General features: G+C 39.5%; 1 protein-coding gene across 3 annotated transcripts; it reads right to left on the minus strand.

Moving 5' to 3' along the window:
- Positions 1-344: 344 nt before the first annotated feature.
- On the minus strand, positions 345-23,029 carry cpa6 (carboxypeptidase A6). Of its 3 annotated transcripts, XM_042399611.1 has the most exons (12): positions 22,941-23,029; positions 21,709-21,833; positions 14,865-14,940; positions 8,418-8,542; positions 6,251-6,365; positions 5,603-5,704; positions 5,382-5,486; positions 3,937-4,047; positions 3,329-3,419; positions 1,647-1,849; positions 1,392-1,476; positions 345-1,150 (listed from the first exon to the last, which is right to left on the minus strand). In XM_042399611.1, exons 3-12 carry the CDS (start codon positions 14,868-14,870, stop codon positions 936-938), a joined length of 1,158 nt encoding a protein of 385 aa, XP_042255545.1. In that variant the 5' UTR covers positions 14,871-14,940; positions 21,709-21,833; positions 22,941-23,029; the 3' UTR covers positions 345-935. The 3 variants fall into 3 exon arrangements, with proteins under 3 accessions (XP_042255545.1, XP_042255544.1, XP_042255546.1); XM_042399610.1 differs by lacking the exons at positions 21,709-21,833; positions 22,941-23,029 and adding an exon at positions 18,304-18,750; XM_042399612.1 differs by lacking the exons at positions 21,709-21,833; positions 22,941-23,029 and adding an exon at positions 15,962-16,059.
- Between the last annotated feature and the right edge of the window lie 500 nt (positions 23,030-23,529).

Here is a 23,529-nt window from a genome sequence, read left to right on the forward strand (position 1 = left end):
CACGTACTGTGTTATATAACAACATTTATTCAAGTAAGATATTACACATTTATTAAAATCTCATATTAAGCACATAAGCTGTCAAAAGTAAACATTTCTGACACTGTCATTGATCCATACCTGAGTAATGACACAGTAAGATACTGAACTGACAGCTCACTCTCTCCCAAATTCAGTCTGAACCAAATGTAAGAGAAAAAAACGTCTAACAATAAAAAAAAATCTCAATTTAATCCAAACCCTAGATTGTCAGGTGATAGCACATTATATACACCAACAGTGTTGCAGTAATAAAGGCATTATACATTAACATTATAATCTAAAATCTAGAATCTAAACTGGCACTTGGTAAGAGTAATCCAAAAAAGCCTACAGTAGTGAAAAAACAGAATAACGAATGAGCACTGTTATATTCATTAAAACAGTTTGTTTAGCAAAATACATTTTTGGAAGACATTCAAATCTTTGACGATTATTTCATCAAAAAGTGCTGCTGTATCATGACAAGTGCTTACATGATCACCATTCACTATAAAAAGCTTATTTGTTTTGTTAGTGGAGAGCAACACAGAATTGGGGTGGGGGGTGGGGGGGGGGCATGATGCTAAAAAGGTCCTGGGCCAGTTTTGAGCTGGTCATTAGATCCACTGATCCACCAGGAGGCTCTCTGACACTGTACATTTGATGTTATTAAATGTAAACAGACTGATCTCTTGTAGAATGTTTTTTGGTACAAGAAACTCACCACTGTCAGTTCATATCTTTTCAGAAAAGGGGGGGGAGGGGAGGCGAACGACCTCAAGAAACAAGAAAAACAAATAAAATGCTTTTCTCGTCCTTTCCAGATCATCACCTGATAATATCTAGGAGGAATATGAGGTGCCGAGATAAGAAGCTGTGAGGGTAAAGCTTTGGGGAGCTACAGTATAGTGCGGTCATATATATGGAAATCTCTCCCTGTCTGTCTCACACTTCTTCAGCAGTCCTGATGCAATGGCCTTCACCGCCCTCATGGTCTCAGTGCAGGTCGGGTTGATCAGGGATTCAGGCAGCAGGAAGCCAAAATATCCTGTATCCCTCAACTCAAATGCAAACGCATACTGGATACCGTTTCTGTAGGCCCAGTCAATAGAACTGCCTGAGCTAACATCTGTGGAAAAAACAAAACAAAACAAGGATAAGAAAAGCTTAGAATAGTATTTGTTATATAAGCATTTTCAACTGTGAGCTAGTACCAATGCCAAAAGTTGCTTGCATTTAGAAACATATAGCAAAATCTGACAATAAGAAGCTTCAGTTTTAGGTAAATCTACATCACAGCACAACAATCATCAATTCAGTTCCTTTTGCTAAAATTGGAAGATACAATGAAGAGAAGGAACGGTACTCACACAGAGTTGTGGAAGCAGGTCCATATCTGTATCTCACTCCATAGGCAGAGTAAAGAGCTGTCACTGCATTATGAGCTGCTGACTCCTGCAGATTAAAGGCACGAGGTCAACTGTACATTTCGTCACAGTAGGATTTAATATCAAGCTGTTCCGGTTGAAAATCTCCAACGTGTGATCATAAAGTAGGCAAAAGAAGCCTTAAATACTTCTCAAATACAATTTATTTAGTGGTTTATTAAGGAATGGGTGTCTTACCACGCAGCTGAAGTTGGGGATGGTTGCATACTTGTAGGAATATGGGTAGAGCAGCATTTGGGCGTATGCATGGATGGATATGTAGGCTTTGACGCGCTTCTTGTGCTTGCGCAGGAACTTGGCGACGGCCTTGACCTCAGGTTCAGACTCGGGGAAGGGGCCACAGTAGGTGTCATCACAGGGATGAAAGGAGGCACCCTCATCTGGGGGGAAGAATCAGGGAAGATCTAATCACATCCAGGATGCACACATTTCATTTTGGTAATATTTTCTAAATATGAAACAGGTTTGGCACTGTGATCTGGATTTATTTTTGTATTCTTGACTCAATCCAGCTACAATGACAATGCAGGCAGTGTAAAGAGACAGAGAGAAATGCTGTGGGGAAAAACTAACACCGACTCAGATTGAAATCGCAACATTTACATTATAATGCCAAGGGTAACAGCAGCCAAAGACGAGTGTAGCGTCCCAAAATGCTTTGCAGACACAATGAACCCACTGGCATGATGTTTGGGGGTCTGATGAGCACACCATCCTTGTCTCTCCCTCCAACAGACTACATTAGCATTTTTTGTGCTTAGAACAATGAATATCAATGTTTGTGTCCTTGAATGATGTAAATGGATGGTGCAAAAATAAACATAAACCTGTTTACAGGACCTGACTGGCTCTGAAAGGATTCACTCAAAGCAGCTCAGAGACACACATCTTCCCAAGTTTTGATTAACATTATTTTTTGAACTTGAAGAAGAAGAAAGGCTTCAAGTGGGATGAGGTGACTCCTCTTTTTTAGGCATTTCAGGAATTTAGTTGAAGCAACATCTGAAATAAGGTAATAAATAATAGATATTGACAGATAATATAACTATTGACTAGTTTCAAGGAAAAATGCAGGTTTAATTAACTGATTTCAGACTGTTTTGCAGTGACTTTAGGCTACATTGATTGATTTGCACAGTCCCATGTCTATAAATAGTAGAAGCAATGTGGTAGTCAATATCATAAATTAATAAGTATGGATTTCATTCAAGTTTAGAGTCATCTTTGGGCTGGCTATGTCATGCTCTATGCAATTGTGAAATTATCCATTACTGAAGTATAAATTGAGGTGTTAGCCTTGTAATCATGCTAAATTTATCATGCCATAATTCCCTGAGGGCTTTTCTATGAGTTTTATCATTCATTTGTATGAATTATCAAGCCCACAGATACTGTATGGTTTCACAAACACCACTGCCAAACATATTACTTCCCTTTCTCTCCTTATTTTATTACCAAATACATAGTGCTGCCCTACAATCATACTGTACATTACTGTGCATACACTGGCAAGGATTTGATGTTGTTTTGAGTGTTTTGGGCTTTTTTCAGGTACCGATTTAGTCTTGGTCCATAAATGTTCCTTTTCTCACATCACATCTCTGCATGTCCACAAAAATCCTCAGTGTATTCTCAGAGCCCCTCCCAGAGTGATGATGAATAAATGACCCCCCCCCCCCCCACCCACCACCGGAGACTAAATGACATCAAGCACAGATTGTTGTCACCACACAAATATTTTATCCACAGCTTACACTCATTAACAGATAGAGAAGACAACATCAGCAAGAAGTGCCTCGCAAAGCTGTGGTGTGTGTGTGTGTGTGTGTGTGTCATTGTAAAACCAGTGTTAAACTCACCACACCATTTCACTTTCCAGTTTCTATTAGCGTCCACTCCTCGGCAGTGGAACTTGTGATTTTTGGACCGAGTTTTCCTCCAGAAACGATCCTACAGTACAAATAAAGACAGTTTCACTGTATGTTCACTGACAGTCAGACTCATAGAACAAATAGTTGCCTCCCACCTCCAAAATAATACATCTGTTACTTATACCACTCCAGTGGGTCTATTACTAACAATATATGCAGAAAATAGTTGAGGGGCATTTTTCACAGGCGTTATTTTCGCTGAAGCATAGATAATTACACATAATGCCAGAAAATCACATTGTTATCTCCCTGCTGTTGAGTTTTTCCAATTACAGAACATATTCTGATACAGATGGACACATTTCCAGTATGATTTCTTGATAATGTTCAAAATCTGTGGGCAGGAGTAATGTGTTACCAATTTTTACTCTGAATATAATTATACCTACATAAAATAGTTTTCTCTTCAGGGCCCTGCACCAGTGTCAGAATACTTCAAAATGTTGGGTTTTTTTTACTCTGAAGAAAAAGTTTGAGGCTGTTTGAAAAGTTGCAACATTCAGTCTGTGATATAAGTGTAGACAGAGCTTCAGTACCGTGGTCCAGCTGAAATGGTATCCGTCCACATTGAAGACAGGCATGATGTAGAAATTGAGCTGGTTGAGCAGTCGTCTCATCACAGAGTCATACTGATATGAGTTGAGGGCCTGTAATTATAATAAAAAGAGGATAATTATACCGCACACTCATCAGTATTTTCATTGTGATCTAATTGCTCAAAACATCTTGATTGTGGCCAGAAAGTACAATTATGGTGTCATTACTACGCTATGGTTTTGTAATTTTGCAAGCATCTTAACCATCACAGTGCTTTAAATGCACAACCACAGTAGGTTAATACTATAGATGAGGATTGTAGAGAGGAGATCTGGGCACTGGGGTAATACTGCTAATAGCTGTGCTTTAATCAGACTCAGGCCAAGGTTAGTGTGCCTTAAGCCTTAAACTAACATGGCACCCTGACCTCCAGTGGCCAATGTCAGTTACTACATTAAAGTGGATTCACATTGTAGGGCACGTATTTCAGCTAAGTGGAGCATATTTGACTATTTTTATGAGCAAAATGCTTTCCCAAGTTTTTTTCTCCCTTATTCATTTTTATGTCAGTCTGCTTCTGGTTTCCTGCTGTTATTTATCTCCCTCCATCATTCACTCACTTCCTACTCCTTCTGTATCCTTCTTTGAAGAATTCCTACTGACCCTTTCAGTCCATGTCTTGGCCTATGGTGAATAAGCCACGTATTATGGTTATGCTTCAGTTATGGGAACGACTTGTCTGATTTAGACATCAAATTGGCCATTTGAATAAATGCCCACAAATAGAGTGGCTGTAGAGCACAACAGAACATTGTTTTGTAAATAGTATAGTCCATAAACCTTAGAAAAGCTTAGTTTTAGTTTGTGCATGTGCTACTTTTTAGTGACGCATGTTGAAACAGTTAATTTCTCCTCAACATCATTTCATTTGGTTACTGGAGTTGGATGGTGAATATAAATTTTAGCATTTGTTTAGATTTCTAAAGATGAACATTTTTTAAAAACAGTCTTTGACATAGTGCACTAAACTGATATTCATAAACTTTCCTTCATTTGTCTTAACTTTCTGGCATTTGTTGTGTTGCAAAGCCTGCTCATCTGGCAACTAAGTAGTACAAAACAAGCCATTAAAGGTTCTTAATTTAATGTCTGGGTCTGGTCTGGTACCGTCCTTACTTCAGAGGGTACTGACTAAGACTCTAAGGGTGTAATGGAACTTGAGTTAATGTCTGGATTATGTTCAACATCTGAACAATAAAGGGTATGCTTTAGTATTTGCATAACTGTGCGTGACAAGTGAACAGATGTTCACATTTTGTCGAAGACCCCAGTGACTGCACATCACAGACTGCATTGCTACAGGCTATCACTTAGAGAGGAACAATACATGTAGTGCAAGCTGTGTTTTAATATTTAAATTTGCATCCTATAAAAACAAGACTACCTCTTTGACAAACCACTGGCAGAAAGCGGGTCCTATCCACTCTCTGGCATGAACCCCACAGTCGATCCACACAGCTTTCTTCTGGGGACGACTTCTCTTTCCTAGCTGACAGGAGACAAGCACTGTCAGTTTTGGAGTAACACAAATATGCTTGTCCATGCACCTGTGTGTGTGTGTGTATGTTGGTTTTGTATGTGTTTGTCTCATGCCTTCTCTCTTACCTGAAGCACATAAAGCGGTCTTCCTTCATACGACTTCCCGATGGAGAACATGTCAACCAGGTCAGGGTGGGTTCTGTTCATCTCAAACATCCACCACTGGATCTTAGGGACAGAAAAAAAATGTAGAAAATTAAATTAAGTGTTCCAGACAATCAAAAGTAGTTTTATTTCAAGGCTTGCCAGAGTGAGAACACATGTACCTGTGAAGTATGCGCATTTGTGTGGGAGTGCGTTTTTCGCTTGCATCATCTGTCTGTGTAGTTGCACAGAAATGCATGAGCGTGTAAACAAGTGTATGTTTTGCAGCGAAGGAGAGGATCAAAGCTCAGCGTAATGAAGACTTGTGGAGGCTCTCAGGATCTGTGTGTGGAATGCATGCAAGCCCTGCTGCTTCATAGGACCTGACAGATTCATGAACCAGGAGCCTGATCGACCTGGAAAAATAAACACTCTAAAGCTGTGAAGTGTGTGAAGTAGGGTGCATTTCTCTGTGTGAGAGAGCACGAGGCTGTGGGAGAGAGACTTGTGGAATGGGGTAATTGGGGAGTTTGAGAGCACCTTAGAGGGGATGTTTGTTTACTTTGTGCATGCATTAGAGAGCGTGTATGTGTTAGAGATAGATGGGTAGATGGTGGGCTTCACATCTACCTCTTCCAGAGAGTGGTAAACCTCGTAGTCATACTGAGACTGTGACCTCCGCTTGCGAGAGGAGCGATATCCCGTCTGCTTTTCAATTTCCTTCTGCAGATTGGAGATGAACACACTGTGGAAGGAAGAAAAGAGAGTTAGACAGGCACATGACGGACATGATAACCAACCACTGTAAGATTCCTGCCAGTATGAGCACAGTCACTGGTTAGCATGTAACTCTAGAGAATATTGTGATACCTTTCAATTTTTCAGTTTTTGCACATAAATAGGTACCACTAAAGGGTTTATAAGTTGGAACTAATGTTTTTATTATTGTTCTTTGAATATTTGAATGGTTTATAGCTCAAAAATAGTAATAATAATAATCCTCCTCTAGCATAACTTGCTCTATCATTTTATAGCTCTTTAATAGTGTTTAATAGTTTATTACAAAGTATACCCTATTGGGTAAGTGAGTAAGTCAATAATAAAGATAACTTCATAATAAGTTATCAGATCTGCATTTGCTATATAAATGTTAATAAATCATCAAGAGTTCTTCCACTACAATAATACATCAAATCTGAGGTTAATTAATTTATTAATGACTTTTCAAATAGTCCAACAAATGTGAGTAATATTAACATCAGAGCTACAACTAATACAAAAAGTAAATTATTAAAAGTAAATTAATATTTGAATGAAGTTGCCCATTTGGGGTGGTAGCGATGGTCCAAATAAATAAATCTGCATCACAAGTTAAAAAGCTAGATAAAAGGGTGAAGCGCTTGTTCATATGAATATCCAACAATATAAATAAAGCACTGATAAATGATTTCATTAATGTTAAAAAAAGCCTTTAGCTAAACCTTACAAACTCCCAACAAATGTGGTCTATCAAATAGTAACCATGTACCTAAAACATCAAAACAGCTGAAGAAATGACTGCAGATTTGGCCTGTGACATGTTTGCTATTACATTTCTGCACATCTTAAATTTCTAATGGGTTCTCAATGGCTTTGTCAGTGCAAAATGTCCTTCTTGATTCATTTTGACATTTGTTTGTGTCTCATTTTACCCACAACAATGACTCTAATTTGATGTGAGGAAATAAAATTTACAGATGTTCCCCTTTAGTATTTTGTAACAGTGGGTAAATAACAATTATAAATAAATTTAGTATATCTGTTGAATGCTGGTATGAAGTGGTGGAATCACTGGTTGTTTTTTTTATTCCTAACACCAATTATGCAACTGCACTCACCCACCCTACTCTTTTCCAAGATCCAAACCACTTTCGTACACCAGCACTCATTCTGTCCAATAGCACAAAGGATACCAGTCAGGCCACTGCTGTCTATCATTAAATTAAATGTTCTGAAAAGAAGCCAAAACAATAATTATCACCATAACTGTCTGTCCCTATGGACCTCTTAGTTCCTATGCCTCTTCACTTCCCACTCCAACCTAAAATAGATGATGTGATCTGTTTTCATAGCAGCTATGTAGGCAGCCAGACTCTCCTTACATACACTCCCTCATGAAGGGCCTTACTGTATGTGTACATTTCTATCCATAACTACTTGAATAACACTGAAAAAGCTGCATTATTTCCCTTTGAGTAAAACGAGATCTGTGGTGCCTCACTGCCACTCACTACCACTACCAAACATTGTCCCCTGCTGTGTAAACCATCTTTGAAAACTCCTCAGTCAATCAACAGCGTCGGAAGAAAAAAAAAACTCATCCTCAGATCTCAAATTCCTCCCTTAGGATAGACATGACAATGGAATTCTTTCAATCTGCGGCTGTGGCTGCTGTGATAAAAACTCCATCATTTCAACGTTAATTTTGTTGAGGGATGGGGTAGAGAGATGAAAGGGCTTGCTTTTTGGAGCAGATTGGGAGAGGGGCTCTGATGTAGTCTGCGTGTGTTTGCATGTGTCCCAGCTTTGAGGAAGTATGAGGTCTTTTGCATGCAAGCTATAGCCGCCTCTGCATGTGTAAATCATATTCTGGCTGGGAAAAGCTGGGTAATTGCAGCGCCCTTTGTATAACAGATGTGACTCATACTGTAGAAACTCTGCTAACAAGATTACCGAATGTGTGAGAGTACGCAAGCAAGCAAGCATATGTACTGTAGTACATTTCTGTATTTTTGGCAGGTGGTCTTTCTGTCCTTACCGATAGTTGATATGTTCCTGCTTTAAGCGCGCATGTAGGCCTTGTGTATCATTGCGTTTCACATGTACATCCACAGTTGCATTGTGACAGATCAGAGAAGCACTGTTGGGCTGCCAAAAGTCCACCTAAAAGGACAGGAAAAAAAATTATACAGCGGCAGTTACAGTAACACAAACACCCAGCAAAAATGAACTGTGGGATGTAGGAGTGGGCAATATGGATAAAACTCAGTGTATGCAACTTTATATTGCAATATCAATATACATATACTATTATATAGATTTTTTTTTTTTTTTGAAAATTCAAATGAGAAACTGTCTATTTTGGGCTTAACCAAGGAATAAAATACCTGACATAAGGAACTTCATCACATACATGTAAAAATCAAAAATTTATTCATAAAACAGTCCTGCTCAGTGATTTGCAATATTGCCCACAATGGTATAATACAAACAGAAATATTTAAGGGATAGCTACCACAGTATATGGTGTGGTAAAATCAATGATGCTTGACAGATTTATATAATCTGACAGGTCTCATATGCTGTTATATCAAACATCTCTTTGTCTGTTTGTTACATTTGTTATACTGATGATCAACTAGATATTATTTTTTTGTTTTCTGGTGTATGATGCTACTTGACTCACAAGGAATGTACAGATCCAACTTTTTCTCTCCTGAAACAGTTTCAGATGCCTAAACTCAGGGCATCAACAAAAACCAGGTATTATATCGATACCATTGGTCTCTTTTCCCATAATTTCAACCCTATATCCCTCACTGCAAGGAGCTCATTGGAATTACAGAAAGAATCTGTAATTTGTTATGTCTGTTTATCTGCCTGTTATGATATGGCTGCTACCCAAACCACTTAAAAATTAAGCATCTAAACTAAAACTAAGGGTTAAAGAGCATATTTTTCAGAAAAATAATTGACACTACCATATTATCTCCTCTGCTGTGTGTTTAAAATAGCCTCAAACATTTGGTGATAATGACCAAATTGCTACGGTAAGACCTGGACAGTTTAACATTCCTCCCGTCTCTACCTGAAAACGATGGACTAAATCAGGGGAATGATGATGACTCTACAGCGTTAATGGGGCAAACACACTGATGGGTCCCATTAACAACCTGCAGCAACTCTCCCCCTGCTTCCCTTCCACTGTTTGACCTCATATTAGCGACAAATATCCTGCCTTTCAGCGCCTGCTATCAGGCCGTGATAGCCGGGGCTGTTAGCTTTAGCTGAACCAACCGGGCCAACCAAATAAACACAGACGCCATGTGGTATCACTGATAAAATATCAGCGAGAGGGAGAGACACTGAGAGAAAGAAAGTATTTTTTAGCAAATAGGAATGCACTGGTTTACAGATGATACACACAGTAGTCAACGTAAAAGAAATACTGTATATCCAGTGTTTCTATTTTGTGCAGATGTGTGTGAAGGTCCCTCAGCTGGCATTCATTTGTAGCATGGGGGCAGAGACATGAAGGCTGGCACACATGCTTGTTAATGTGTCAATTGGTTTAATGGTTTACAGAATGCATACCAGATTAATTTAACTTTGTGTAGAGCTACAAGGTTAGAAGAGCCTCTGCTGGAACGTTTGGTGCCCTCGACTATAAATCGCTCTCTGCTGCTGTTCGTTTATGGCGTTTCCAAATGGTCGAGTGCCCCAGATGTTTCAGCACCGCTCCTCCGTTAACCAAACAAATTCACAACACATACGCCTAAAAAGGCCTTAAATATCTACAATCAGATAACTCAACTCCTCACAAACAATTCTCTCTCAAGTTAAAATTTAATAGCTGTATTTATGAGCCATAAAGATGCATTCTTTGTCTGATTTATAAAGGTTTAATCTTCTGATTGTTTATGTTCTCTTTTTGTGTGTCTGTGTCTGTGCATACAGGATAGCTATAAATTGAATTTGTGTTGTTTTGGTTGATGTAATTCGGGTATGGGCAGGACAAGAAAGAAAAATTTATAGTTCAATAAAAAGAGCTGGTTTTCCTTAGAGCAAATGAGGTGAAGCTGTAGTTGAGTGTTTATATGTCAAGTAATAGAAGACAGGTCGACCAAAATAAAACACAGTTGTTATTTAATATTATAAGAAAAAAAAGTCCATTGTATGTTCTCTGAATCTCAACAGCTTGACATGCTCGACAGCCTGATATTGGCTACTATGAGAACACATAATGCTGTTATAGCAGAGTTAGAGACAGTTTATAAAGTATCTTTATGTCTTTTTTTGTTAACAGAATCATAGTAATAACATTAATCATGTATAAAAGTAAGAAGTAAGGATGAACTGATTAAACTGTAAATCCACCCTATACAGAATTAAACATTTATTCTGAAAACAGTGTGGCTTTTAACGACCTCTCCTAAAGACAAACAACGGTCTGTCTCCCCTCAACAGCAGACAGACAGACTGTAGTCATAATGTCATCTAGAAACGAATGCTGTTGCTCCATACACAGTAAATAACAGAATAATTCCTTTGGACACAGATGTGATGATTTTACTGAGATATGAGCACATCTGACTTGCAGATTTAAGCCCTGGAATATGTCAAACAAAATGTCTATGAGCCTAGAAAGAGACAAATTCTGTTATTGGTTCAGGGATAAATGGAGATTTCATATTACGTCACTTAAGTCTATTATTTAGTCTATTACTATTCTGATAATCAATAAGTCATTTTTCAAGCAAAAAGAACAAACATTGCCTAATTTCAGCCAATTGTGAAGATTTATACTATTCTTCATCTTATGTGACAATAAACTGAATATCTTTGGGTTTTGACTGTTGCCCAGACAAACAAAGCAATCTGATGACATCACACTGGGATTTATGGTGTGGGACATTTTATAGACCAAACTATTAATCGGTTGATTGATAAAATTCCCAGCATATTAATTGATAATGAAAAAAAATTGTGAGTTGAAGCCAAAGTTTAGATAGAACCACTGTGCTATTTCCAAAATGTGGTACAGAGGTAGGAGGGTAAATCTAATGGAAATCTAACTGGAAATGCTAACAGGCAGCGTGGTGTCGTAATAATCATCTTAAGTTATTCAAATATCTCATGTCCCATTTCAGTAACAGGAGCTGCAGTAATAATGGAGTATAAAAGTAATGATTAACTTTTTGTGAAAATCCAACATGTTGAAATATCTTATCTTTACAATACATAGCTTTTGGTAAAGGTGTTTGTTCTACTGGGTGCATTCAGGAGCTGTTGTTTCCTTTCTGGGCTGCCCAGAGTTCACCTGTCCGTCAGATAGTATCATTGCTCATTCTACTGTATGAACCGGAGAATTTTTATGGGAATGACCAATTTACCATCAGGTGCTTGGAACAGGAAAGGTAAAAGCTTTCATGGGTGTAAGTTAAATATTATGTCAGTCAACAAAATAAAAATATTGCAAATTATGATTTGAAAAAAAAAGTGTTAGTTTGTTGATGATGGATCTGATTCTTGTTTTCCGTTCAGTATAAGAAGTTATTATTTATTATTTGACCTCATGTCTTGCCTGAGGATGAAAAGTTTGACTCTGGCACTGGAGGCATTGCAGTGTGGCTAAGTTAGTGAAAACACACAGCTGTCCAAACAGTAGCTGCCACTGCCTCGGTTGGCCTTGGAGCACCGTGTCCGCTGACCTTCCATACGAAAAAATCTCAGGCCAGATCCTGACCAGTACCCTGGCTCTGTCCTCATATCCCTCACCACAAATCAAAAACATTTACCTCTTTTGCCCTCATCCATCCCTTCCCTGCTCAGAGCTGTGCTGGTCTTGGACCACTTTAAGAAAAGCTTGACCTGAACTCACACAGATGCCTTTCAAATACGCACTTGATGAGGCATCTCGCTACACAAATACAACCCAAGCACACCAAACCAAGCTGCTGAAACTAATCATACTGCCCCAGGGCCATAGCCAGAAGTTTAGAAACACTTAGGTCAAAATCTGCTTAGTCACCCCTAACAATTTAAATAGTTTATTTAATTAGTTGCTCAATTATATTTTCTGCGGGCTTTATTTAGAAGACCTTCCAAGGAAAGTATTTTGCACATAAACAACTGCATATAAACTCAACCCAACAAACTAAACTTTAAGTAATATAAGTAACCCAGAGCTTTGTCTCTATTTACTCTATGATTAATACCAGATTACATACAGTATTTCTTTCCAGGAAACGTCCTAGGAAATTATTAGGAAATTACAGCCCCTTAAAATAGAGTGAGAGATCATAATAACAGATAAAATAGACTGTGAGATGCACTTGAAAGCTCCAAGAAAAAGCTAGTAAGTGGGCCATTCAATTATTTTGTCATTCATAAAGCATTTGTTTTATTTGGAAACATAAATGAAGTTTCTAAGTCTTCCTTACGCTGCCATGAATAAAATTTAGGTTGCTAAAAAAAACAAATTCCAAGAAAAAAATACATGGTATATGACCCCAGTTTCCTCTATGATAGATACTGTTCTGTTTTACTACAGTGAAAATGCGAAAATAACACCAACTCTCCCAAACTGACTTAAATTGAATTAAAGGGATATTCATCGGTCTATCTATCCATCTATCCATTCATCCGTCCATCCTTCCATTGCTCCACTGCTTATCTGGGGTCGTGGTGGCATCAGACTGAGTAAGGAAACCCAGACATCCTTCACCCTGACAATGTCCAGCTTCTCCTGGGGGAACCCAAGGCATTCCCAGGCCAGAAGATATATGTAATCCCTTACAGTGTGTTCTGGGTCTGCGCCAGGGTCTCCTACAAGTAGGACGTGCCTGGAACATCTCCAGAGTTAGGCGTCATGGAGGCATCTTAACCAGATGCCCAAACCACCTCAACTGGCTCCTTTCAACACAAAGGAGCAGTGGCTCTACTCCAAGTTCTCTCCGGATCTCTGAGCGCCTCACCCTATCTCTAAGGCTAAGGCCAGACACCCTACAAAGGAAACTCATTTTGGCTGCTTGTATCTGCAATCTCATTCTTTCAGTCACTACCCAAAGCTTGTGACCATAGGTGAGGGTTGGTCACAAATAGAATCAGTGACAACCCTGGCCCAACACCTACTGAGAATGAATCCTACTTCCTGCTGAGAATGCGGACACAGCTCTTACTGTGGTTATATAAGGACCCAATGGTTTGCAGCAACGGCCCAGGTACCCCATACTCCTGCAGCACTCCCCACAAGGTGACCAGAGGGCCACGGTTGTAAGTCCACAAAGCACATATAGACTGGATGTGCAAATTCCCATGACCCCTTAAGTATCCCTGCAAGGTTGAGGAGCTGGTTAACTGTTCCACGGCCAAGACAGAATCCACTTTGTATCTCCTGAATCTGAGGTTCAACAGTCAGCTGGAGCCTCCTTTCTAGCACCCTGGCATAAGCTTTCCCTGGGAGGCTGAGTAGTGTGATCCCTGATAATTGGAGCACACCCTCCCATCCCCCTTTTTAAAATGGGAACCACCACCCGGGTCTGCCAGTCCACAGGCATGTGGGACAGAATGGGAGGGACATGAGGTCACAGTGACCTTCACCTTAGACCTTTGACCACCAAAATCTAATCAGTTCATCCTTGAGTCCAAGTGGACATTTGTGCAAAATTTGAAGAAATTCCCTCCAGGTGTTCCTGAGAACACCTGGACGGAAGGATGAACAAAGGGATGGACGGATGGACGGATGGACAACCTGAAAACATAATGCCTCCTGCTACAGCTGTTGCTGGCACAGAGATATAAAAATCTTTGCTGTGTACTCAGAAACTAGAACAATGTGCAAAGGAAGGTCATCCATGTTCTCAAGGCTAATGGGTAATTACTCCCAAATGAGTTTGGGAAAGAGGAGAAGCCTTCGAGTCCTCCGGGGTTCCACTATTTTCAGTATCTTTGAAACACATGTTCATGTTTGCCAACTTAAGAGATCCAAGCATTCTGCCCAATAATGAGGAAATCCTTTGTATTTCCTCCATTCTTCTCTTAGTGTTTTTCACTGAAATTAATACAGAGCATCTTATCAACAGTGTATCTCAGTCTCTCAGACAGGGAGTATGTCCTGACTGTGACACATGACCACACTCGGCTGCTCGCTGTCTCTCTGTTTTGCCTATCACTGTCACCAGACCATGTCACATCACACAACCCCCTCCCCCCCTTACTGCCAGTGTCACGCTTCACTCGGTCTTTGACTGGTGTTCAAGTGTCAGGTAAAGACTCCTGCGGGACTACAGGGTGATGTGAGCAGAATAAGAACAGATAATACATTTAAATGCAACATTTCAGAAAAATCAAAAGCCCAACATTAAAAAAACAAGTCAGTGCTCAATAGGTTTCATGTCAAATTGTCACTGATTTTGGATGTGTGTAATAGTGTGTGTGTGTGTGTGTGTGTGGGAACTGATAATAAGATAAAATAAGTGCCAACCTTCATTTGTCCCAGAACTTTCTTGAGCACACGAACCTCCTCATCATTACCTGGAGTTATCCTGAAGACTTGATCACTGCAAAAACAACAGAGCTCTTCTAAGTGTCAGGTAACAACTGGGATGAAAGTGCCCCGGAGGGTTTTAGCGGCACTAAGATTCCTTGTAGCAGAGCTTGGATCAATTTTCTCTGCATTTCGTTTCAAAAACATCTGGGTGACGTTTTGTGCTGATTGAAGGTGACACATATAATAGCAGTTCTATAGATGACAGGATCAAACCCCAGTCAAACAATCTGTCTGACGCATCATTAAAGGATTATATTTCATCGTTTCCAGCTCTGCAGGTAGCACCTGGAAAAATTCTTTGGCAGATACAGTAGCTGGCGGCAGCTGTTCCACATTTTCATACTTTAAATACATCAATCAAATGCTGATGTGTACCGTAGATAGATATGAAAAACACCTGTTTATATATCAAACATCTATGGCAAACATTTTAGGAGTCTAATAGCCTATTTCATGATAACCATGACGTATAATCAATTACTATAATGTGTTTGCCAATGCCAAAATCTAATGTTTTTTTTCCATTGTGTAACTCTGTACTTAGATCATGGATAAATATAACACCATGATGTGAAAGGCAACACACAGTGTGAGGTGTTTTGGTTGCTAAACCAGCAGATAGATGATTGATGTTTATTTTTACTTTGTAAAAATTTCATACACCTAAAATAAAGCTGCAGTGTAAAACATCTGTGGTCAGATTTAAAGCATCCTCATAACTCAACCCAGTTTTGTTTATCAAGAATCAAGAAAAAAATGATTTTAGTCAACTGTGGAATTAGCTGATTACTTAGTTATAGAATAGGTTTGTTAGCTTTGTTATAATTCAATATAAAAATCTTTGCAGATAATTGAAAGAAAGACTGGAGGTAGATACTGTTTCTAAATGAATCTGCAAACACCATCTTATATATTATACATATTATATCACAAAACAAAGGCACTCTTTATCCTCATCATGAATTGTACGAACAGTAGTGTTGCTTTCATTCTGCAGATCATAGCTCCTGAAGGTTGACCTTAAAACTAACCTGCTGCCAATAATTCATTCCAGTCTCCTCATTACAGACTCTCTTTATCTGCCCAGTTACTGTCTGTCTGCCTGGTTCTGTCTGTGTCCACTTTCATGTATTTCTTTTCTTCTCTCTCGTTGGGTGTCTTCCTCTCTCACGTTTTTTTTTTTTTTTTTTTTTAAAGCTTTTTACAATGTCACACAGGAAGTTGGGCCCCTCTAAACAAAGGTGGCAGTCGGCCACTCTGAGGTTTGAGGAACAAAAGGGCCAGGATGCCCAGTGTGAGTATCCACCTTGTTTCAGTGACCACAAACATTGCCAAAAAAAAAACCCCAAAACAGCCTGTTTCCATGGCAACGGCAATGATTGAGGACGGACTACAAAATGGGCAGGCTTTTTGGAGGTAAAATTTGTTAACATTTGAAGGGAACGGAAGAACCTGATTAAGTCTCTCCCTTGAATCTAGAAATATTTCAAACTTGAAAAACAAGCTTGCATTATAATATATTCTCTCTGTCAGTTTTTGTTTTTACCAGTGTACACAGCACCATGCTGCACGGTAAAGGGGCTTCACAGAGCTAGTCCAAATTGAACCATTTCTTCATCCTTTAGTGTTTCTCAAAGATGACAGACTGTTTTTGTTACAGTACTGGCCGGGCAGAGACCTTCTGCTTTGCATCTACCAGCTGCAGGGCTTTCTAGGCTAAAGCTATCCTTAAGTTGTCAGTCTGTTGATTCTCTCTGGGATAGAAACAGTTTGTTTTTAAGACAATCTGGCCCTAAAACCAAAAAACTGACTGTTTTAGATACTATAATGCAGTGGTTCCAAACCCTTTTGGCCTGTGACCCCTTAAAATAAAGCAAAGTCTACCTGGGACCCCTCATCACATGTTGTATTGTCTACAAGTTAAGTTACTGATTATTGTTTTGATTCATTGGTTAATCTTTTCGTCCACAAAATGTCAGAAAATAGTGAAAAATATCCATTAAGGTTCCCCACAATCCAAAGTTACATCATCAAATGTCTAGTTTTGTCCAAAACCCTGAAAGATATTCAGTTTATCATCATGTTTGACAAAGAAAAGCAATAAATTATCACAACTGTGGAGTTTAAACCAGCTTATTTTTTTCATTTTTGCCTAAAAAATTACTAAAACGATTATTCAATTTTCAAAATAATTGCTGATTATTATTTTGTCGATCGACTAATCAATTAATTGACTAACCTTGCAGCTCTAGAAAGAGGAGTGATTTTGTTTTAATTGATTAACTTTTAGAGGCTTCAGGAGGTAAAACACAGTAGTCCTCAAGAAATAAAGCAAAAATTAGAAGAAATCTTGACAAAGAAATCACAATTTTATATGTCTAAAACATTTTTTTCTGTATCCTATTCTGCCCGGGTTGGAAACCACTGCTCTAATGTATAGTAGCATCATTGTCCCTCTATTTGATATGACAATGAAAATGGAGACTCTTTTTAGACTAAAGGCTCATTGTGAGGTCCTATATCTTGTCAAATCAGGGTGCTGTGAGGTACGCAATATTTTGGGTAAACCCAAAATATATGTTGTTTGAGACAGACAAGGAGGGGGGTTTCCCGCAGAGGTGGCCCTCCTCTGCCTCCACTGAACTACATCAAAAGCTCTTTTGAAAAACAGACCATAAATACCTTTACATGCCCCACTCATGCATTCTGTATGTTTATCCAAATTGCTATACTGTGTCCAGCTCCAGATGGCCACAGTGGAGGTCTCTATTTATCCAAGAGTGAGCTCCACAAATTTCATAGCCAAGGTGAGGTGGTTTGTCCCACATCCAGCCTCATAAACAGACTGGTATGCAAGAAACTTTGACAAGAAATTACTGTCAGATTCGTTCATGTTTGCAATTATAGAAACTAAGAATGCATTGCCACACAAAGAGAATTTGGAGCTCTTGTTAACTAAGTGGTTTGACAGGGCACTGTGGCTGCCAGAATCCCGTGTCATGTGCCTATCAATGCCAATCTGCCTCTCTGCATCACTTCAGAAGGCTCCGGGCGTATGCCATCAGAAAACAAGGTATCCGTGCAGGTATAGAGTAAACAAACAAACAAAAAAAACATATTATGTCTCAGACGGGGAATCTGCACCAAAACGACGAAGAAGTTGGTGAGCATGGAGCCTTTCTTTGTTCCTTCTTTCCTCTCTCAACACAAGATAAACGTCTCTTGATGTATAGATAGTCTCTGCAGACAACTTCTGATAGCAGCAGTGCGCTTTTCCTGCCGCCTCACTCACCTCTCTCTCTGAACATGAATGAGAGCCCCAGTCTGTCCAGGCTCTCATGAGCCCCAGAAATGAATGGGGGTCTTTACTCACCCTGCGTAGCGGTTGTTGTAGAGATAGGCACCGACGGGACATAGCACGTTACTGCAGATTATCACACAAGCCAGTAAAACTGAGGCGCGAAATGCGCTCCTATGCTCCAGTGCCATCCTTGGCCAGCACATCAAAAAGACGGAGGATACCGAGTGAGCTGCTTTGCAGGATGCACGCAAATGTATCAAAACTCAAAGGACTCGGTCCAGCGCACCATCAACAGATTGGCAAAGTCACTTATTTTGTCGTTGCGGTTTCACGGTTTTGTCTTGTATATTTCTACTCTCTGACACATAAGGTGCAAAAGGTGCGAAAGCCGGTCAACTGGCACAGGAGAAGCATTTGCCACCTCTTTGAAGCTCTGGGGGGAATTGCAGGGTAGCAGCTCTTTTTAAAATGAGGAGGACCTGAGTCACGTGGTCCCGGTGTCGGCGAAGTTGGTAACTGGATCCCCCTCCTGTGCGCTCTGTGCGCGCAGGGGATCATTTATGTGAACTGTGAACACATGTAGACATTTACCAAATCACGGTGAAAAAAAACCCCAGCGACGTCAAACCATGTATTTTAAGTGATGCATGAAGTTCTCTTTGTGGAGACATGAAGTGTATCAAGTGACTCATCTTCATCATTTCAGAACAACAGGCTTATTCTTCCAATGTGCTCAGCTCAGGTCCTTTGAAGAAGACACTCAGCACTTTTCTTGCTTTAATGAAACATCTGAGAGTTTTCAAACCACCCTCAAATGCCCACTTGTCCATCCACTTCAGTTCAGACATTAGTAAAGTAAAGCTGTAATACACATTGGTGATGGATACTGTTGTTGTTCCTTATTATTTTTGTCATAAATTGAAGTTATGATGTACACCGTCCTGTACCCTCCTATCCTATGTGTTTTGGAGGAACCCAAACTTGCAAACTGCAAAATAAATATATATTCTCATATTGAGAAGAAATAATAAATCACTATACCTCTATACCCCAAAGCCAGAGCGATAACGAGCTACCAGCTCTGTCAGTGCCTTGGCCTGGCTCCACTAGGAATCCCTCTGTAGAGCTTTAGGTGGCTCTCTCTGTTTTTCTAGGCTTTTCGTGCTTCTGTTTGATCCATTACTTATCACCCAACACAGTGATTAAATGTCTAAGTCAACTGCCAGCCTTTTCCTTTTGTGATTGCATGGCAGCAGCACATTTTTCGCATGCTTTTCTCCAGTGTCAACAGCATGCCACCTGTTTTACACCCAATTACTGTACAACAGAACCCAAAAACACCCTGCTCCCTCCCCGCCAAACAGATGTAGACATTACAGTAGACAGGACAGGAATGCTTTTTTGACCTCATCCGCTTCAAAACACAAGACATGCAGAGTAGCCAAATAAGGGTCTCTTAATTATACATGTCAGGTAATGATATCTGCAGAACACAGGTGCTCAGATTCAGCATAGTAATAAACAGCTTAATGACCCGAGGATGGGATTAAAGTGGTAGTGAGCTCATCTTCTGTTGCACTGAGTTTTAACTACAAAAAGATTTAAAAGATTAACTGATGGTCCACATTTGAGACTAGACGCTTTTATGACTGTGAGATAAAATCCTCTTTATGCGTTTGATGTATTTTCATACATCATAGTATTGTAGATACTTAATCTACTGTCAGTCATTTTTCACTATTTATTATGTAAAGTATTAAGTAGGAAGATTTACAGTACAAGCTGGTACCCTCTATGGTATTCACTTCACACCAGTCACAGAAACTCTGCAATGTGTGGAGTTTGGAGTTGGAGACACCAGATTGTGTTCACATATATACCTACTCTGAACATACATGTGTATTTTTTTCTTATCTTACTTAACCATAATGTCCTAGAGTCCTCCTCAACAGCTCAAAAAACATACTTAGCAATGTTTTATCACCACAATACTTCATTACTTTTCCTTATTTTGTGAAAATTGCTTATAAACGTTATTTTGGACTGATGACATGTTTCAGAAGTCCACTACAGAAAATGCCTCATTACATATTTGGCATCATCTAAAACATGGTTACATAAAATGTATTTTTATATGCTCTATATCTGTAATCAGGCTTGGACAGTACTTTTTATGCAGCATTACTCCTCCAAAATCCCATATAAGTCTTTTTGGATTTCTGTTACTGGAGTTTTTGGCAAACAAAAGGAATATATATTTGTGCATGCATAGCCCATATAGCATATAAAACATTAGATATGTCCTTTGGTATGCTCTATACTAAAGTTATTTCTGTATGTTATCACCTTCATCAAATGTGCGAGCCCAGTTTGTGGTTACCAATTCAATTTCTCTCTACATAATGGCTTTTAATTCATCCAGAAGAAAAGAAAAAAGGAAAATTGATTTTGCAATTATTTTGCAACACCAGACAATGAGGAAGTAAAACCAATTTCAACAAAAGTTTCCTTTTTACCACACAACTGTAAGCAGCACTTCATCAGCACATAAAAGTTGATTAAGAGAGTGAATACATCTTTGGTTTAAATGTCATAAAAGTCCCCCTCCTCATTGGAGGAGTTTGTCAAAACTTAAATTTAAAGTACCGAGGGTAAAAGAGGGAGTTTACTGACAGAGCTATTTTTCAAAAAAAACACATACACCTAGAAACTGAAGTGTTTTTGAGCACAGCGACAGCTGCACACAGAAGCATATTCATAAAATGCTTGCTTTGCGTTCCATCTATATCATGTTCAGGGATTTGTGGGGAGAGTGAAAACGCTTGCATGTAAAAGGCTGCTACACTGGCTGGCCATTTAAGCGTGACATGTTGGACACAGAGACGTAGGTTGAGGGCTCTGGGAGTCAGTGTGGTGGTCATGGTGTTGTTTTTAACACACAGGAAGGCAGACCTGGGCGTGTGGCACTGCTTTGGGACGTGGTCTGCGGGAAGGTGAAGAACCAAGCATCTCTCTTAGAGCCAGGGCTAATGCTGTACAATCTAAGAATGGGCACAGAGGTCCAGTAAATCACCATTTTCCTCTCCGTCTCAAACTGTGCGGAGGGGTGTGAATGAGCTCTTTGATAAGTGTGCAGTCTGACAGCAGGGCTTGCACTGGTTGTGGTGGTGATGAGGGGGATGGGGAGGAGGGGGGGGTTCTGGTCAAACTGTGGGGCTAACTGCAGCTCTTTGTGATGTTCCAGGGCCTCTGCAGGATCTGAGAGATCCCAGCTGACCCCGAGCAGGACTGTGAGTGCACATCTATGACCTTTCAACCGTGAGGCAAGAAGTGAAAGAAAGAGGTTGGTGGGGGTCAAAGATGGTGCACAGTCTGGGAGGCAGCACAAAATGGGCCATTTGGCAGCCAGAAAAAATGTGTCACTCTCACCATGAATGGAGAATTTAGGGGAAGATTATCTCAGTGAAAAGGACTTACTTCTAATTCATGATCTCCAGCTTGCACATCAACCACTCTGCAATTCCGCAATCATCCATCATTGTGAGACAAATACTTAAATGAAACATGCTTTTCTCAGACATCTGCATCCCACAGGCTTCCATCTGTTTGATTACAAAGCACAAAGACTGGTTTACAGTAACAGAAATCATTTAGAGGCAAAATGCATAACAGGGAACTTCATAGCAGAGCATAGTGGTTAGAGAACAGGAGAGTCATTAATAAGCTCTGGTAAAATTACTCAGCATGCAAAAGTACAGCCTGTTATGAATGTTAAGAATTACCTGGCTTATATTATATGCAAATGGTTTCCTACCTTTTTGGATTGTGATTCCTTTAAATGAAGCTATGTTTACATCTGACCCATGGTCACCAGTTGCATATGTCTGTGTGTTATGAACAGGTCAAACAAAGATAAAGATTGAATTACAGTACAACACTTAAGATAGTGTGTAACTTACACTGACTGCACACTGGAGAGGCCTGTTTAATACTGAAGGTGTAATATGGAGTCTGGATCAATAATATAATTTGAATTTATGGGTTTACTTCAATTCAATTATGATGAGTTCAACTGATTTTCTAGAGAGATATAATGAGATAAAGAGATTATCTTCTGCCCCGTTCTGAAGAAGAAGTTTGGTATTGGTATTGGTTTGGTATTTTGTGATACACTTTTGTTCACTCAAGGCTTTATTTCTGTCTTTCTGTGGCAAATATCTTGGTTTCCTTTCTTAAGTGTTACATGTAGCGGTTGTACAGGCATTTAAAATCTGCCACAAAAAGGTTTTTATTTCATATCAAGACATGGGTAATGTACCGTATTAGACTTTCCTGCATCTGAATGGAGAGAAAAATCTGAACAAAAAGCAATAACTTTTGACAGACTACTACTGCAGATATGTGGAGGAATGTTGGTTTTGGCTGCCATACGCTTAAACCCTGAGAGGCAAACGGGTGGAAATACAGCCTTACATGTCAATATCAGTGTAAATTAACACTGTTATCGCCTCTCATGTTTGAAATTAAGTGCAAATAATCAGGAAAAAAAAACAGGCCATATCAGCCTGACACTCGTTTTCCAATGTGAGGATCAGAACATTTCCTGGCAGCACTCAGCAAGGCACCGGCAGCACGAAACCACAAATAATAGAAGCTAATTCCACAGACTAAAGTCATGGGCAATAAAATCAGCAGCTCTGGAAATTTACCTGCATTGGAATGGTTAATATAAAACCATAATTAAGTTGGTCTACCGCAAATGTTGTCAAGGCTTCTCTGCTTTTTTTTTTTCAGACTTGGACCCACATTTAGTACATCTTCTGTCAGTCTGGGATCCAGGCCTGTTCAGTCTGATGGAAAACCTTTTTTGAGTCATAGTAGGATTAGTATTTTAGTCAAAAACAACAGTGCTCTCTGGTGGCAGCAAAGAAACAGTACATCACATCCCCTCATCATCAGAAAACACCTCCAAATGCATGCAGTGCCAAATATGACCACCAGAGTATAGTACATGTCAAGATTTATTCAAGTTTAAGAACCATGCATGTCCTCGTCTCACCTCACAAAACTGACACTAACCTGTAATTGAGACATAAAACAGCTCCATAAAATAAAGACTCCCTCTGGTGCTGATGAGTTGGAGCAGTTATCGGTTAAATTCATTTTCTCTTTTGGCGTATATACTCCACAGACCACGCTTCAGAATACACAGAGAGAGATACATAAAAATGTAATGGAACAAAGTGCTGCAGAATGGAGTTAATTCAATCCCAGCGTGTTGAGATGGTTATCCTTTAA

This window comes from Thunnus maccoyii, chromosome 21, assembly GCF_910596095.1.
Source record: "Thunnus maccoyii chromosome 21, fThuMac1.1, whole genome shotgun sequence".
Classification (NCBI taxonomy): domain Eukaryota; kingdom Metazoa; phylum Chordata; class Actinopteri; order Scombriformes; family Scombridae; genus Thunnus; species Thunnus maccoyii.

Excerpts from the sequence above, each read along its gene's own strand:
- cpa6 (XM_042399610.1), bottom strand. The coding sequence starts at position 18,434 with ATGTGCTGGCCAAGGATGGCACTGGAGCATAGGAGCGCATTTCGCGCC. Across the intron at positions 14,941-18,303 it reads TACAACAACCGCTACGCAGG|TGATCAAGTCTTCAGGATAA; the intron begins GTGAGTAAAGAC and ends TTGTTTTTGCAG. Across the intron at positions 1,477-1,646 it reads TCCCCAACTTCAGCTGCGTG|GAGTCAGCAGCTCATAATGC; the intron begins GTAAGACACCCA and ends TTTAATCTGCAG.